Source organism: Capra hircus, chromosome 8 (genome assembly GCF_001704415.2).
Source record: "Capra hircus breed San Clemente chromosome 8, ASM170441v1, whole genome shotgun sequence".
NCBI lineage: Eukaryota > Metazoa > Chordata > Mammalia > Artiodactyla > Bovidae > Capra > Capra hircus.
In genome coordinates, this window is record NC_030815.1 from 38870233 (window position 1) to 38887184 (window position 16952).

The following is a 16952-nucleotide window of genomic DNA, read 5'->3' on the forward strand; positions in this document are numbered from 1 at the left end:
ATAAATAACCAAGGTCCTACTATACAGCACAGGGAACTATATTTAATATCCTGTAACAAACCACAAAAGAAAAGGATGTAAATAAATATATAAAACTGAATCACTTTTTTGTACAACAGAAACTAACACTACACTGTAAATTAACTACATTTCAATTAAAAATAAAGTTAGTGTTCCCTATGATCAAAATTGATTCCTCAAAGTTTCCTCAATGCTAATTTGTAATTTTACAAATTTCATGTGAAAATGTCTTTTCCAACCCATACTGCCAAATACTGACATCAATCCATGAGCATGGTTTTAATTGAATACATTCATCACTTGATAGGCAATTATAAAGTCTACCACATTTCTTCTATGTTTGCATGTTAACATGTCATTACACTGTAATCACTTCCAACTGAAGGTTAGGTGGAAGCACTTCTCATTTGTACAATGGGTTCTGAAATATGGAAATTTCTTCCATAACGGCATCAAAGTTTAAAAAAATACTATCAGAACCATGGCTTGAATTCAGAAAAAAATATCCATTGCTAATTTTTCTTAGACATCTCACTTCTTGTTAACTTTTGACAGCAATGGAAGTATAAAAAGCAGCCTGACATTACTTGTAATTCAAACATTTAGTTCAGTTCAGTCGCTCAGTCGTGTCCGGCTCTTTGTGACCCATGAATCACAGCACGCCAGGCCTCCCTGTCCACCACCGACTCCCAGAGCTTCCCCAAACTCAAGCCCATCAAGTCAGCGATGCCATCTAGCCATCTCATCCTCTGTCGTCCCCTTCTCCTCCTGCCCCCAATCCCTCCCAGCATCAGGGTCTTTTCCAATGAGTCAACTCTTCACATGAGGTGGCCAAAGTACTGGAGTTTCAGTTCAGTTCAGTTCAGTCGCTCAGTGGTGTCCGACTCTTTGCGACCCCATGCAGCTTTAGCATCATTCCTTCCAAAGAAATCCCAGGGCTGATCTTCTTCAGAATGGACTGGCTGGATCTCCTTGCAGTCCAAGGGACTCTCAAGAGTATTCTCCAACACCACAGTTCAAAAGCATCAATTCTTTGGCGCTCAGCTTTCTTCACAGTCCAACTCTCACATCCATACATGACCACTGGAAAAACAATAGCCTTGACTAGATGGACCTTTGTTGGCAAAGCAATGTCTCTGCTTTTGAATATACTATCTAGGTTGGTCATAACTTTTCTTCCAAGGAGTAAGCGTCTTTTAATATCATGGCTGCAGTCACCTTCTGCAGTGATTTTGGAGGCCCCAAAAATAAAGTCTGACACTGTTTCGACTGTTTCCCCATCTATTTCCCATGAAGTGATGGGACCGGATGCCATGATCTTGTTGAGCTTTAAGCCAACTTTTTGACTCTCCTTTCACTTTCATCAAGAGGCTTTTTAGTTCCTCTTCACTTTCGGCCATAAGGGTGGTGTCATCTGCATCAGTTGTCATGAAAATGGCTTAACCACATATAAATTTCTGACTGCTAAGTCAATGAAAGGCTTTGGGCTTGGGCAAGTCAGAATATTCGGCTTCTATTTCTAACAAAAACTTAAAATATAACCATCTGTTTTACAATGTTTACCCAAGGATTAGTTTTGTAAATTTGCCAACTAAGCCTTTTTCTGCTCCGTGTTTTTTACCACCATCAATTAAAACACGTTAGCAGATTCTACTTCAGGTTATATTGAATTAGTGGTCTCTCAACCTTTTTGAAAAATTTTTCACCTGTTGTTTCACACATGCTATCATGGGGAATAATTCATAATCATTTCACACTCTGCCTTAACTATTCAAATAACAACTGAGCAGAATTAACATCTGTCAATTCATCACAAGAACCAAGCAAACGTACTTTGATTGCACCTTCATTTTAATTTTTTGTATTTGTGAAAAAAATTCTCATGTGATGAGTCCATTTTAAATTTTCTAACTTTTCCTGACTACTAATTTCAGTGAGTTGAGAATACTATGATGAGTACTTAGCTGGGTAATGTCAACTTATATTGTATTCTTTTCACATCACTATAGTCATTCTAAAATAAACAATATGTTTCCATCTAATTCAGTAATAAAATAATGCACACTCCCATGTGCTTTAAAAGCATGACATTCAAAATTTATTTTTCTCTTCTTTCATTCCGACACAATTTAATTCCTTATGCACTAGTAATAAAAATAATATAAAATGTCACAGTATAGCAATATGTATGGTACTTGAAACACAAAATTTATAAATGTTTCATTATAATTTATAGTACACTGAGTGGAAGAGTGAAGAGATGAAGCACCATATATGGTCACTGTTGGGAGTACTCAACTCAGATACTGTCACTTTAAAGCAGCCATAAACAACATGTAAATAGGCATTTTCAAGGAAATGTTATTTATGGACAGTAAAATTTAAATTTTAAATAATTTTCAACTGTCAAAAATATTTTTCCTCTGATTGTTTTCAATCATTTAAATACATAAAACTATTCTTAGTTTATAGTCCACATACCAAGAGGAAGCAGAGTAGATATGATACATAGTTGGTAATCTGCAAAATCTTTCTATAGGAAGTGAGTAACTACTCAGTATTTTTTATTTTATGGAGGCATTTTCGGATGATTAACCCAGTCAGTATTAAACAGCATAAACAGGAAAAGGATTGAAAGCACAGAGATAAATTAGTGTAGTAGTTGAAAGGACAGTAAATGGAATCTAAGTATCTCATTTTAAAGCCCTTCTCTCTAATATATACTATCTGTGTAACTGTGGATAAAACTTAATTTCTCAAACCCTCAATACACTAATCTACTAGAAAGGGCAATTGTATTTACTTTGAAGTGTTCATTTAAAGATTGAAAGAGATGATGCACATAATCTGATTATAACAACACTTACATAGAAGGTGCTCAATAAATGTTAACCATGATAATTCAAATTAACATCGCTAACTCAAATTAGGTGACGATGACAATGAAAAAATAGAATTTGAAAAGGTAAGATCAACCAGATCTAAGCACGTTAATGGACCAGAGAAGAGATGCAGAAATAAATTCAAATGGATATGAGAATGTTGTATGACATAAACACAAAATTTATCATTTTTGTGACACATCCCTGGGAATAAAGGGAAGGATTCATAATATAAATCTGAGAATACCATGTGAATATAGATGAAAGCTTAAAAAATCTGGATTAGACTTTAAGGAAAGTGAAAGGAATAAAAAGAAAACAAAGTAGGCATCATTTATCGCTGGGAAGAAGTAGAAGAATCAAGAAAGAAGATACAGTAGGAGGAGTAACCTAAATAGAACTGCTATCACAGACAGTAAAAACTAAAGAGTGTGAAAGAGTAAAAATATCTCACCCAAAAAAATCCAATTTAGATGCAACGTAATGATTTCATAAGAAAACACCATTAAAATCTACTTACTGACACAGCTATCATGGTACTATCTGGCCTCCATTCAGCTTGCTTGTAGGACCCAAACTGAGAAGATGATTTTGCAGGTTCCTTGTAGGTTACAATTAATACACTGGGCTGGAAGAAAAAAGTTGTATTTTATTAATGTTTCTAATAAGTAAATCTAAGATAACATCATGAAGTACTGACAGTATTTTAATAATTTTAGAAGTATAATAAAAGATAACATAACCTTTTCTAACTCAACATTAAAAAACTAAGATCATGGCATGCAGTCCCATCACTTCATGGCAAATAGAAGGGGAAAAAGTGGAAGCACTGACAGTTTTATTTTTCTGCACTCCAAAACCACTGCAGATGGGGTCAGCCACAAAATTAAAAGATATTTCCTCCTTGGAAGGAAAAAGGTATGACAAAACTAGACAGTGTATTAAAAAGCAGAGACATCACTGTGCCAACAAAGGTCCATATACTCAGAGCTATGTTTTTTCCAGTAGTCATGTACGGATGGGAGAGTTGGACCATAAAGGAGACTTGAGGGGTGAAGAATTGATGTTTTTGAACTGTGGTGCTGGAGAAGACCCTTGAGAGTCACTTGCACCTCGAGGAGATAAAACCAGTCAATCCTAAAGGAAATCAACCCTTAACAGTCATTGGAAGGACTGATGCTGAAGCTTCAAAACTTTGGCCACCTGATTCAAAGAGTTGACTCACTGGAAAAGACCCTCATGGTGAGAAAGATTGAGGGCAGGGGGAGAAAGGGGTGGCAGAGGATGAGATGGCTGGATGGCATTACCAACTCAATGGACAAGAACCTGAGCAAACTCTGGGAGATAGTAAAGGACAGCCTGGAGTGCTGTAGTCCATGGGGTTACAAAGAGTTAGACACAACTTAGCAACTGAACAACAACAATATTAATTCATAAGTTTAAACAGTCCAAGCAAATCAGATAAAAAGAACCATAAAAAAATCTAAATAAGTCTATATCTATTAAAGAAACTGAACTGATAATTAATGAGGTTCAAAGACAGAAAGGATCAGCCCAGATGGGGTTCACTGGTAGATTCTACCAAACACATAACAGAAAAGTTATACAAAATTTCTACAATCTCTTTCAGAAGATAAAAGCAGAGAATACAAACTCCTTCCTTGAGGCCAGTATCACCCCAATACTAAAACCAGAAAAGGCATTATAAGAAAATGACAAACCAGTATCTCTCGTGCACAAAGATGCAAAAATTCTGAACACAGTATTAGCAAATCAAATCCAACGATGTATAAGAGAATTATATACCATAATCTAGTGGGATTTACTACAGGTGTTCAAGATTGGTACATGTGAAAACTAATATAATCAACCATCATATAAACAGGCTAAAGGAATCAACAGATGTAGACAAAGAATTTGACAAAATTCAACACCATTCAGGACAAAAATTCTCAGCAAACTAGGAACAGAGGGGAACTTTTTCAACCTGACAAAGAAGATCTACAAAAGCCTATGGCTAACAGCATACTCACTGGAAAAAAACTAGTTTTCCTGATAAGATCAGGTAGGTACACCCTTCCTTTTCAAAGTCATACTGAGCTAATGCAATAACACAAGAAAAGGAAATAAAAGATATACAGATTAAGAAGAAAAATTCAACTTGTTCTTAGATGATATGGCCACACATACAGAAAATCAGAAAGAATGAACCACAAAAAATTTGTGAAAATAATAAGTGATTACAGCAGGGTTGCAGGATAAAGTGTTATTAAACAAAAATCAATTGCTTTTCTATCTACTAGCAACGGATAAGTGGAAGTTTCAACAAAAAATACTTAGGTACAAATTCAAAATATGTGTAAGACCTATGTGAGGAAATCTACTAAGTTTCAATGAACAAAAGAAGAATCTTCAATTCTTCCGAACTTGATCTACAGATTCAACACAATCCCAATCAAAATCACAAGTTATTTTACAGATGCTGACCAACTGGTTCTAAAGTTTACATGGAGAGGCAAAAGATCCAGAACACCCAATTCAATATTAAAAGAAACAAACTAAATTGAAAGACTGACACCAAATTTCAAGACTTACTATAAAGACAAAGAAATGAAGACAAAGTGGTATTGGCAAGAGTAGAAAACAGATCAATGCCACAGAATAGAGAGCCTAGAAACTGACACACACAAACACAGTCAACTAACCTCTGACAAAGGAGCAAAGGCAACATAATGGAGAAGAGATGGTCTTCTCAACAAATGATGCTGAAACAACTGGACATCTAATTTCTGACACTAAAAAAAAGCTCCACAAGGTCACCTGGTACTTTGTCTGCCTTTGCTCTAGAATCAACAACTTTTTCAGAAATTCCTGACTCTTTTAATTAGAAACAATATTTAGAAAACAAGACCTGAAACCAAGATGCTTACTGCTAGTGGGATGTCATTACCTTTAGGTTTTCTCAGAAAATACATGAACCTATACTAACCCACATCTACACACATATCTATAAATATTGATTTTAATATATGCAAATGTTTATAAACAGAAACATATGTGACCATAATCAAGCACAATGTGCTTAATTCTAGACTTCACCCTTACTTGGAACTTTCTTCTGACAGTGAGTGCTTGGCTATCATTTCATACAACTAATTTAGTTCTCTGTTCTACATATGTATACAGTATTTTGGAGTTGCTAAATATATTCTCATAAAAAACAATTTTACCAAATAGAATACAGTTGTTATGGATAACTTCTTTTAATTTAGCTTGAGAATAACCAGTTACAACACCATTTTCCAAAGCTACATAAGTCATTCCCTCAGAAGCTTTTTTCAATCTCTAAAATTGAAATACAGAAGTTTCTAAGACACTGACAAAGCTCTGAAAACATTAAAACTGCCAGTCATTAGTGATTGTACTTCAAATATCAATTAAAAGTTAAAAAAAAATACCTTGATGGGAAATGACATTAGCAAAATGTCAGAATACATACTTCTGGATTCTTTCCTCAACCCCTAACAATTCACAGACAAATCCCCTTTTTTGAGGAATACAGAAACTAATTGAAAAGCACCTGAATGCTGGATGAATGAGTGAGAAGGCTCATTAAAACTGGTAGGAAAACTCAGGACACCTTCTCACCAGAATTCCTACCACCAACACAGTGTCATACAAGCAGGATGAAACCCTCCAGCCCACAGTTAATCCCTACAAAGGAAAAGGAGTGGTCTGTGTGTCCAACGCGCCAACCTTTCCAAGGGGGCTCCTCAGAGGACAGGCTTCTATCTTGTCAGTCTTGCATAAGATCCTGTCAGAACTGGCATAATCAAGCTACCTGGGGGAGGACAGAGACAGTGGCTTGGATAGTAGTCACCATCGCTATTCTCTACAGCTCAGCACAAGGTTAGCAGAGAAGAAAATTCTAGCTCTCAGCTTCCCCCTGGAGAAAGAAAGAATTGGTCCACATGTCCAAAACCCCAACTTTATGGGGTCTACTCAAACGAATGGGTTGTCTTATCTGTCTCAGAGTGCTGACAGGACCTGGAAATGTCTAGCTGTCTGGGGGCTTCAGTTGTTGAGCCGTGCCCAACTCTTTGCAACTCCAAAGGCTGTAGCATGCAGGCTTCCCGATCCATCATCAACTCCCAGAGCTTGCTCAAACTCACGTCCATTGAGTCGGTGATGCCATCCAACCATCTCATCCTCTGTTATCCCCTTTCTCCTCCTGCCTTCAATCTTTCCCAGTATCAGGCAGGGTCTTTTCCAATGAGTCAGTTCTTCATATCAGGTGGCCAGAGTATTGGAGCTTCAGCTTCAGTCCTTCCAGTTGACTGGTTTGATCTCCTTGCTGTCCAAGGAACTCTCAGAGGTCTTCTCCAACACCACAGTTCAAAAGCACCAATTCTTCAGTGCTTAGCTTTCTTTATGGTCCAACTCTCACATTCATACATGACTACAGGAAAAACCAAAGCTTTGACTAGATGAACCTTTGTTGGTAAAGCAATGTTTCTGCTTTCTAATATGCTGTCTAGGTTTGTCACAACTTTTCTTCCAAGGAGCAAGCATCTTTTAATTTCATGGCTGCAGTCACCATCTGCAGTGATTCTGGAGCGCAAAAAAATAAAGTCTGTCACTGTTTCCATTGTTTCCCCATCTATTTGCCGTGAAGTGATGGCACCCAATGCCATGATCTTCGTTTTCTGAATGTTGGGTTTTCAGTCAGCTTTTTCACTCTCCTCTTTCACTAAGCATACACTGAGTGGATAACCACTGCCCCTCGACAAGCGTAGTTTCTCCCTGTGGAGCTAAAGAATTAGTCCACAACATCAATGCCTCAACTTTTCTGGGGGCTGCCCAGAGTGCAGGGCAGGGGTGGGGGTGGGGGGTTCTCTCTTGCCTTCCACTGAGCAGTGATGATACTGACATAATTTAGCCACCAAGAAGTTGATGATAATAGAGACCAAAGTTTGGGCTAGCGTTGCTCCTCCTCCAGCTCAGCACAGAGCAACTGGATTAAAAAGTTCAGCTCTTAGCTTCTCCCTAGGGAGGGAAACAGTTAGATGAAGCATCAAATGATCGAACTATTTTAGAGGAGGCCTGAGAAATGGCTTCAGTATTACTAGTTTTGATGCTGTGGAGGGATCCAGCATAACCCAGATACTAGGGGGCTGAAAAGAACAAAGCAAGCATGTTCAGTTCAGTTCAGTCGCTCAGTAGTGTCCGACTCTTTGCAACCCCATGAATTGCAGCACGCCAGGCCTCCTTGTCCATCACCATCTCCCGGAGTTCACTCAGACTCACGTCCATCAAGTCCGTGGTGCCATCCAGCCATCTCATCCTCTGTTGTCCCCTTCTCCTCCTGTCCCCAATCCCTCCCAGCATCAAAGTCTTTTCCAATGAGTCAATCCTTCGCATGAGGTGGCCAAAGTACTGGAGTCTCAATTTAGCATCATTCCTTCCAAAGAAATCCCAGGGCCGATCTTCAGAATGGACTGGCTGGATCTCCTTGCAGTCCAAGGGACTCTCAAGAGTCTTCTCCAACACCACAGTTCAAAAGCATCACTTCTTTGGCACTCAGCCTTCTTCACAGTCCAACTCTCACATCGATACATGACCACAGGAAAAACCAGAGCCCTGACTAGACAGACCTTAGTCGGGAAATAATGTCTCTGCTTTTGAATATACTATCTAGGTTGGTCATAACTTTTTTTCCAAGGAGTTAAGCGTCTTTTAATTTCATGGCTGCAGTCACCATCTGCAGTGATTTTGGAGCCCAAAAAAATACAGTCTGACACTGTTTCCACTGTTTCCCCATCTATTTCCCATGAAGTGATGGGACCAGATGCCATGACCTTAGTTGTCTGAATGTTGAGCTTTAAACCAACTTTTTCACTCTCCTCTTTCACTTTCATCAAGAGGCTTTTTAGCTCCTCTTCGCTTTCTGCCATAAGGGTGGTGTCATCTGCATATCTGAGGTTATTGATATTGCTTGATTCCAGCTTGTGTTTCTTCCAGTCCAGCATTTCTCATGATGTACTCTGCATATAAGTTAAATAAGCAGGGTGACAATATACAGCCTTGACGTACTCCTTTTCCTATTTGGAACCAGTCTGTTGTTCCCTGTCCAGTTCTAACTGTTGCTTCCTGACCTGCGGACAGATTTCTCAAGAGGCAGGTTAGGTGGTCTGGTATTCCCATCTCTTTCAGAATTTTCCACAGTTTCTTGTGATCCACACAGTCAAAGGCTTTGGCATAGTCAATAAAGCAGAAATAGATGTTTTTCTGGAACTCTCTTGCTTTTTCCATGATCCAGCGGATGTTGGCAATTTGATCTCTGGTTCCTCTGCCTTTTCTAAAACCAGCTTGAACATCAGGGAGTTCATGGTTCACTTATTGCTGAAGCCTGGCTTGGAGAATTTTGAGCATTACTTTACTAGCGTGTGAGATGAGTACAATTGTGTGGTAGTTTGAGCATTCTTTGGCATTGCCTTTCTTTGGGATTGGAATGAAAACGGACCTTTTCCAGTCCTGTGGCCACTGCTGAGTTTTCCAAATTTGATGGCATATTGAGTGCAGCACTTTCACAGCATCATCTTTCAGGATTTGAAACAGGTCAACTGGAATTCCATCACCTCCACTAGATTTGTTTGTAGTGATGCTTTCTAAGGCCCACTTGACTTCACATTCCAAGATGTCTGGCTCTAGATGAGTGATCACATCACCATGATTATCTGGGTTGTGAAGATCTTTTTTGTACAGTTCTTCCGTGTATCCTTGCCACCTCTTCTTAATATCTTCTGCTTCTGTTAGGTCCATACCATTTCTGTCCTTTATCGAGTCTATCTTTGCATGAATTGTTCCCTTGGTATCTCTAATTTTCTTGAAGAGATCTCTAGTCTTTTCCATTCTGTTCTTTTCCTCTATTTCTTTGCACTGATTGCTGAAGAAGGCTTTCTTATCTCTTCTTGCTATTCTTTGGAACTCTGCATTCAGATGCTTGTATCTTTCCTTTTCTCCTTTGTTTTTTGCTTCTTTTCTTTTCACAGCTATTTGTAAGGCCTCCCCAGACAGCCATTTTGCTTTTTTGCATTTCTTTTCCATGGCGATGGTCTTGTTCCCTGTCTCCTATACAATGTCACGAACCTCATTCCATAGTTCATCAGGCACTCTATCTATCAGATCTAGGCCCTTAAATCTATTTCTCACTTCCACTGTATAATCATACAGGATCTGATTTAGGTCATACCTGAATGGTCTAGCGGTTTTTCCTACTTTCTTCCATTTAAGTCTGAATTTGGTAATAAGGAGTATATGATCTGAGCCACAGTCAGCTCCTGGTCTTGTTTTTATTGACTGTATAGAGCTTCTCCATCTTTGGCTGCAAAGAATATCATCAATCTGATTTCGGAGTCGACCATCTGGTGATGCCCATGTGTAGAGTCTTCTCTTGTGTTGTTGGAAGAGGGTGTTTGCTATGACCAGTGCATTTTCTTGGCAAAACTCTATTAGTCTTTGCCCTGCTTCATTCCGCATTCCAAGGCCAAATTTGCCTGTTACTCCAGGTGTTTCTTGACTTCCTACTTTTGCATTCCAGTCCCCTATAATGAAAAGGATATCTTTTTGGGTGTTAGTTCTAAAAGGTCTTGCAGGTCTTCATAAAACTGTTCAACTTCAGCTTCTTCAGCATTACTGGTTGGGGCATAGACTTAGATAACTGTGATATTGAATGGTTTGCCTTGGAGATGAACAGATATCATTCTGTCGTTTTTGAGATTGCATCCAAGTACTGCATTTCGGACTCTTTTGTTGATCATGATGTCTACTCCATTTCTTCTAAGGGATTCCTGCCCGCAGTAGTAGATATAATGGTCATCTGAGTTAAATTCACCCATTCCAGTCCATTTTAGTTCCCTGATTCCTAGAATGTCGACGTTCACCCTTGCCATCTCTTGTTTGACCACTTCCAATTTGCCCTGATTCATAGACCTGACATTCCAGGTTCCTATGCAATATTGCTCTTTACTGCATCAGATTTTGCTTCTATCACCAGTCACATCCACAGCTGGGTATTGTTTTTGCTTTGGCTCTATCCCTTCATTCTTTCTGGAGTTATTTCTCCACTGATCTCCAGTAGCATACTGGGCACCTAATAACCTGGGGAGTTCCTCTTTCAGTATCCTATCATTTTGCCTTTTCATACTGTTCATGGTGTTCTCAAGGCAAGAATACTGAAGTGGCTTGCCATTCCCTTCTCCAGTGGACCACGCTCTGTCAGACCTCTCCACCATGACCCGCCTGTCTTGGGTTGCCCCACAGGCATGGCTTGGTTTCAAGTTTTGAGATGCCATCGGAATCTCTGGCTGGGCTGACTGGTAGGGATCTTCTACTATATGAGGCCAATCCATTAAGACTGGAGAGTTGCTTGCTTTGTCTAATGCACAGAAACCAACAAGGAGAGTCAAGGACGATGAAGAAACAGGCAACTATGTTCCAAAGGACACAGGATAAATGTCTAGAAAAAGACCATAGTGAACTAGAGATTTATCATTTACTGGACAAATTCAAAACAACCATCACAAACGTGTTCACTTAAGTGAGGAAAATAATGCATAAACAAAGTGAGAATTCCAACATAAAATACTATTAAATATATACACATCCATATATGTGTATACACATGCACACACACATATATGCCTGCCAAGCAAAAATTATAGAGCTAAAAAATAAAATAACTGAAATAAAATTTCACTAGAGGGGTTCAGTGGGAAACTATCAAGCAGAAAGGTCTAAGAAAAGTGATCAGGAATCATTCAGTTACAAAAGCAATGGGACTTCTCTGGCAGTCCAGTAGTTAAGACTGCACTTCCAATGCAAGGAGCATAGGTTTGATTCCTGGTTGGGGAACTAATATCCAACACGCCGTGTGGCACAACCATGAAAATTAAAAAACAAAAACAAGAAATACACACACACACACACACACAAAAGCATAAGGAAAAAAAAAGTTAAAAAAACATCTAAGGAACTTGTCAGACACCAACAAGCAGCCCAATCAATGTATGCATAGAAGAAAAAATGACCAGAAAATTTATTCAAAGAAATAATGGCTGAAAGCTTCCCAAATCTGAGGAAGGAAATGGATTCCCAGATCCAAGAAGCCCATAAAAACCCCAAAGAAAAGGAACTCAAATCTCCAATGAGACAAATTAAGATTAAACTGTCAAAATTCAAACCAAAGATGGAAATTTGAAAGCAGAAGAAAAAGCCAACTTGTAATGTACAAGGGAATCACATGAATTTCTCAGCAAAAACTTTGCAGGTCAGAAGGTAGCGGGACAATATATTCAAAGTGCTAAAAGATAAAAGCTGTCAACCAAGAATACTATAATGGCAAGCTGTCTTTAAAAAAGGAAGGAAAACTAAAGTCTTTCCCAAATAAACAAAAATTGAGGGAGTTCATCACCACTAGCCCTACTCACCAACTCTTCAGGTTAAAATGAAGACTCACTAAACAGCAACATAATAGAATAAAAGTGAAAGTGAAGTCGCTCAGTCATGTCCAACTCTTAGTGACCCCATGGACTGCAGCCTACCAGGCTCCTCCGTCCATGGGATTTTCCAAGCAAGAGTACTGGAGTGGGGTGCCACTGCCTTCTCCAGGGGATCTTCCCAACTCAGAGACTGAACCTGGGTCTCCCACATTGCAGGCGGACGCTCTACCCTCTAAGCCACCAGGGAACATAACAGCATAAGAAAGTATAAATTGGCTGGCACAGGTACAGTAAGTACATATGAACATTCAAGTTGTAAACTTCCATCAATATCAGGCAAATTGTAGCTTGCCCTCCATCTCTCATCTCCCACCTTCTCTCCCTCCTCCCATCAATAACTCTTCTTGCCTGTTCACACAACGCCAGCCTCTGTATGCCAGCTGTTGTACTATACTACTGTACTTTTCAAGGTACTGTACTGTAAGATTAAAAATATTTTTTGTTTTTTACATATTCCTTGTGTGAAAAGTACTATAAGCGTGTTATAATGAAGTCACGCAGAAAGAGAAAAACAAATATCATCTATTAACACATATCTATGGAATCTAGAAGAAGAGTAGCAATGAACCTATTTGCAGGGCAGGAGTAGAGAATGGGGGAAGGAGCGGTGGGATAAATTCAGAGAGCAGCACTGACTGACATATACCACCATGTGTAAACTCTATAGCTAGCGGGAAGCTCTGTGTAACACAGTGAGCCCAGCTTGCTGCTCTGTGATGACCTAAAGGGGTGGAATGGAGGGGCTAGGAGGGAATATATGTATACTTATAGTTGATTCACATTGTTGTTCAGCAGAAACTAACATAGCATTGTAAAACAATTATTCACCAATTAATTTTTTTAATTAAAAAAAAACCTATTATAGTACAGTACTACACAGCCAATTGTGTTAGTTGCGTACCTAGGCTAACTTTGGTGGACTTATGACAAACTGGACTTATGAACTTGCTTTCAGAACACAACTCATTTGTATGTAGGGGACTTAGGCTACCCACTCCAATATTCTTTCTTGAAGAATTTCATGGACAGAAGAGCCTAGCAGACTACAGTCCATGGGATCATAAAGAATCGGACATGACTAAGTGACTAAACACTTCAGTCAGTTCAGTTGCGTCAGACTCTTTGCGACCCCATGAATTGCAGCACGCCAGGCCTCCGGGTCCATCACCAATTCCCAGAGTTCACCCAAACTCATGTGCATCGAGTCAGTGATGCCATTCATCCATCTCATCCTCTGTCATTCCCTTCTCCTCCTGCCCCCAATCTCTCCCAGCATCAGGGTCTTTTCCAATGAGAACTCTTCGCATAAGGTGGCCAAAGTATTGGAGTTTCAACCTCAGCATCAGTCCTTCCAATGAACACCCAGGACTGGTCTCCTTTAGGATGGACTGGTTGGATCTCCTTGCAGTCCAAGGGACTCTCAAGAGTCTTCTCCAACACCACAGTTTTCACTACTATAAATGTAGACAAATACAGAATACTGTAATGGTGATAGGTAAATTTCTTCCAATCCTAGTATAAAAGTTAAAACACAAAAGTATTAAAATAACTATACCTAAATCAGACCACCTGACCTGCCTCTTGAGAAACCTCTATGCAGTCAGGAAGCAACAGTTAGAACTGGACATGGAACAACACACAGGTTCCAAATTGGACAAGGAGTACGTCAGGACTGTATATTGTCACCCTGCTTATTTAACTTACATGCAGAGTACATCAAGAGAAACACTGGGCTGGAAGAAGCACAAGCTGGAATCAAGATTGCTGGGAGAAATATTGAATAATCTCAGATATGCAGATGATACCACCCTTATGGCAGAAAGTAAAGAAGAACTAAAGAGCCTCTTGATGAAAGTGAAAGAGGAGAGTGAAAAAGTTGGCTTAAAGCTCAACATTCAGAAAACGAAGATCATGGCATCTGGTCCCATCACTTCATGGCAAATAGATGGGGAAACAGTGGAAACAGTGGCTGCCTTTATTTTGGGGGGCTGCTGATGGTGACTGCAGCCATGAAATTAAAAGACGCTTACTCCTTGGAAAGAAAGTTATGACCAACCTAGACAGCATATTAAAAAGCAGAGACATTACTTTGCCAACAAAGGTCCGTCTAGCCAAGGCTATGGTTTTTCTAGTAGTCATGTATGGATGTGAGAGTTGGACTGTGAAGAAGGCTGAGCGCCGAAGAATTGATGCTTTTGAACTGTGGTGTTGGAGAATACTCTTGAGAGTCCCTTGGACTGCAAGGAGATCCAACCAGTCCATCCTAAAGGAGATTAGTCCTGGGTGTTCATTGGAAGGACTGATGTTGAAGCCGAAACTCCAATACTTTGGCCATCTGATGTGAAAAGCTGACTAATATGAAAAGACCCTGATGCTGGGAAAGACTGAGGGCAGGAGGGGAAGGGGAGGACAGAGGATGAGATGGTTGGATGGCATCACTGACTCAATAGACATGAGTTTGGGTAAACTCCGGGAGTTGGTGATGGACAGGGAGGCCTGGTGTGCTGCAGTCCATGGGGGTGGCAAAGAGTCAGACATGACTGAGCAACTGAACGGAAAAGACATATTAATACATATACATTAATACAATTAATTCACCTATTATAGACCTATATATAAGACCTGATCCATCAACGTTCAGAAATACAGGAGAAAATCTTCTGTGGTCTTGGATTAGGAAAAGATTTCATAGATAAGATATAAAAATCATGACTCACAAAATAAATATTATTAAAAGTGACAAAGTGATTCTTATAAAAATTAAATACTTCAAAACACTTTAGAAAACACTACTAAAAAGAATAAAGACATGCTATAAACTGAAATTTAAAAAAAACAAGGAAATCATATCTGCATCAGTGACTTGTATCGAAAATAAATGAAAAATTCTTAAGAGTAAAAACAAAATTCAATTTTTTTAAGTCAAAAATTTAAATAAAATTAGTGTTGTATTTTAGCATATATACACAAAAATATACTGATACAAGTTACTGAATAAATGAAAGCAAAAGGACAGCTCTTTCTTACATTAGTGTTCCAATTAATAAATGTAAAAGGAAACAGGGATGCAGAGAATTAGATAAACACCACATAACAGCATAATAGCTGCAGCCAAGATCCAACAATGGACACTAAAATCAGCATGCAAAAGTTTCAGAAAAAACAGGATATGCACATTATCTTCTCCAAGTTACAATAACTTTACAGTAGAGAAAACTGGCAGACAACAAGTGATCAAGGTAAAGGTCAACAACAGAAAGACATATGAACATCATGAACTCTGATATATACTGAGAAGGACATTTTCATGATATTTCTACCAAAAATACATAAGCACATTTCATTCATGAAGGAAAAAAAAAGAGAAAACAAGCTGACTGATGCTATAAATGAACTGAACAATATTCTTCCAAAGGATCATAAAAGACAAGGAAAACTGAACAACTGTACTGAATGGAAGACTAAGGGGAAATAACAACTACATGCAATGTGAAATACAAGTCTAGAACAGAAACAAATCATCCATAAAAAAAATTGGGGAAAATTTCAATGAGATTTATACTTACTGTACCAATGTTAATTTCCTCTTTACAATTATGCTAAGTGAAAGACACACAACAACCAAAAAACAAGAATATATGTATGATTTCATTTATATAAAATTTTAGAAAATGCAAACTAATCTACAGTGAGAGAAGTAAGCAGATGAGTCACTGTCAAGAGATGAAGAGCAGTGGGAAGCAACTATAAAGAGACAGGAGGATATTATACATGTTTCGAAATTCATGTTGATGTATGGCAAAACCAATATAATATTGTAAAGTAAAAAAAAATAAATGAATAAACCACAAAAAAAAAGAGAGACAGGAGGAAACAGAGTGATAAAAGATGTGTTCATTATCACGATTACAGTGATAGTTACATGGGTATATACATGTCAAAAAAACAAATTTAAACTACAAATATGTACAATTTATACATATGTCAATTATATACTAAAAAATATCATTTGAAAGTTAAAAACAAGTTATCTTATATGGTCTTTTGAAGAACTAATTAAAGGGAAAAAATACTTAGGCCTACTCAGAATCTACTGCAAAAGCCTAAAGAGAAACATGAACTATGGCAAAAGGTAGGAGGGACAGAAAGACAAAAACAACAAAAACTGATTGTAATTTGTTTCGCAACTAAAATGAATACATCTAAGATACAAGTTAGCATAAATTCTACATTTTTGATGATTTATGGATCTTTGACCTATCTGAAAAATTATTTAATATTGATTACAAAGAAGACATTAACCAATTCAATAAGAGGGCTTTGAAAACAAAAAGGTTTCTATTGCTATAATCAGCAATGACAATAATTTGCCTATTGGATTAATAAAGATGAGTCAATCGGAGTGACATTTAATCACTAAATTAAAATCATAGCTATGTTTTATTTTAGTATTTGCTAATTTTTAATTTCTATTTTAATGTTTAAATAT

At 38.2% G+C, this 16952-nt stretch overlaps 1 protein-coding gene across 2 annotated transcripts in view; it reads right to left on the reverse strand.

Annotated features, from left to right (window-relative positions):
• RIC1 (RIC1 homolog, RAB6A GEF complex partner 1) overlaps positions 1–16952 on the reverse strand; it is a 142913-nt gene that overhangs the window by 94014 nt on the left and 31947 nt on the right. For both annotated transcript variants that reach the window (XM_018052017.1, XM_005683688.3), the window contains exon 2: positions 3424–3531. In XM_018052017.1, the coding sequence (XP_017907506.1) occupies positions 3424–3531 (108 nt within the window). The remainder of the gene's footprint in view (positions 1–3423; positions 3532–16952) is intronic.